This window comes from Merops nubicus, unplaced genomic scaffold, assembly GCF_000691845.1.
Source record: "Merops nubicus isolate BGI_N331 unplaced genomic scaffold, ASM69184v1 scaffold28686, whole genome shotgun sequence".
NCBI classification, from domain to species: Eukaryota; Metazoa; Chordata; class Aves; order Coraciiformes; family Meropidae; genus Merops; species Merops nubicus.
Genome location: NW_008616034.1, coordinates 3441 through 4885, shown reverse-complemented (window position 1 = coordinate 4885; position 1445 = coordinate 3441). Strand labels below are relative to the sequence as shown.

Below are 1445 nucleotides of genomic sequence, written 5' to 3'. Positions count from 1 at the left end.
CTTGACTCGGCGGTGGGACTGGGCAGTGGTGCAGCCCCCAGCACGAGGCTGCTGTGCTGCCTGCAGCAGGGGGAGTATCTGTGTTTTTGGCCCCGCGGTGGGGTCGAAGTGAGTGAGACTGGATTAAGGGACTGGCTGGTGGCTGGTTTGAAAGCCTGTGCCCTCTTGCCCACAGAGTACCCAGAGAGCCTGTCCTCTGCTGCCTCTAGCAGGGACCCCCAGCACAGAGCCCCAGGCTCCTTAGGGGTCATCCAGCTGCTCACCTGTTCTGGTCTCATTTCCTCTGATCAGTTCAGAATCTGCTCTGTTTGATGGATTTTGGAGCTAGGGCACAGAATGCTCTCCCTCTCCTGCATGGAAGTAACGAGCAACGATGAGCAGTAGCTCTCCCTAGGCATCCAAAGGTCACTGGGATGGGCCTGTGATGTTTACCAGGGGCCAGACTGGTGTCTTTTGGGTCAAGGAGGGTCCTTTCCAGGTGAATGAACTGGGTATAAAGGTCTTTGGGCAGCATACTGCTCTCTTGGGACAGGGCTCTGCCTGGGGAAGAGTCCCTTACAGTCCCTGTCTGCCTGTCCTCCTCTCAGGAGCTATGGGATCTGCCTGGTTCCAGAGGCACGTTATCACCCTGGTGGGGCGCTGTTTCTGGCTTGTTCTGAGCGTTCCCACTGTGGGCTGGCGCAGGGGGGAGTGTCCCAACTCTGCCAACTGCTTTGAGTGAGACCCCTTCTCTCCTGCTTACAGAAAATCATTGGTGTCTTCAAACCCAAAAACGAAGAGCCGTACGGGCACCTGAACCCCAAGTGGACCAAGTGGCTGCAGAAGTTGTGCTGCCCCTGCTGCTTTGGGAGAGACTGCCTTGTCCTCAACCAGGGCTACCTGTCGGAGGCGGGTGCCAGTCTAGTGGACCAGAAACTGGAACTCAACATTGTTCCCCGCACAAAGGTGAGGGGACAGCTGCTGGGATCTTCTCCAAGGGAGGCTTTTGTGCACTCCTGCCCAGCTCTGCTTGCGCCTTGTCTTGAGGCACTGCTGACCTTGGAGATGGAGCGTTGAGATCTTTGGACTGGGACTGCTCCTGCTCAAGCTGTGGGGACCCCCGTACCGGGCAGAGCCGTGGGATTTAGCAGCCAGTCGTGTGACAGTTGCCAGGAGGTCCTGCTGACATCTGCGCTCCTATCCCCACAGGTGGTGTATCTGGCCAGCGAGACCTTCAACTACAGTGCCATTGACAGAGTGAAGTCCCGAGGAAAGAGGCTGGCCCTGGAGAAGGTGCCGAAGGTTGGCCAGCGCTTCAACCGCATTGGGCTGCCACCCAAGGTAGGGCTAACGGGCACCGCGCCCGCCGGCACCGCTCACCCCTCCTCTGCAGCCCCCGGTAACGCGGCCTCTCCCTGCTTCAGGTGGGCTCCTTCCAGCTCTTTGTGGAAGGCTACAAGGACGCT

The 1445-nt window shown here is 58.8% G+C and overlaps 1 protein-coding gene across 1 annotated transcript in view; it reads left to right on the top strand.

The window, feature by feature from the left end:
* The first annotated feature begins 424 nt into the window (after positions 1 to 424).
* The window catches only part of PI4K2A (phosphatidylinositol 4-kinase type 2 alpha), a 3315-nt gene continuing 2294 nt past the window's right edge, over positions 425 to 1445 (top strand). Inside the window, exons 1-4 of the mRNA XM_008942731.1 lie at positions 425 to 478; positions 745 to 945; positions 1189 to 1320; positions 1404 to 1445. The exon at positions 1404 to 1445 is cut by the window's right edge and continues 148 nt beyond it. Coding sequence (XP_008940979.1) covers positions 425 to 478; positions 745 to 945; positions 1189 to 1320; positions 1404 to 1445 — 429 coding nt within the window. The remainder of the gene's footprint in view (positions 479 to 744; positions 946 to 1188; positions 1321 to 1403) is intronic.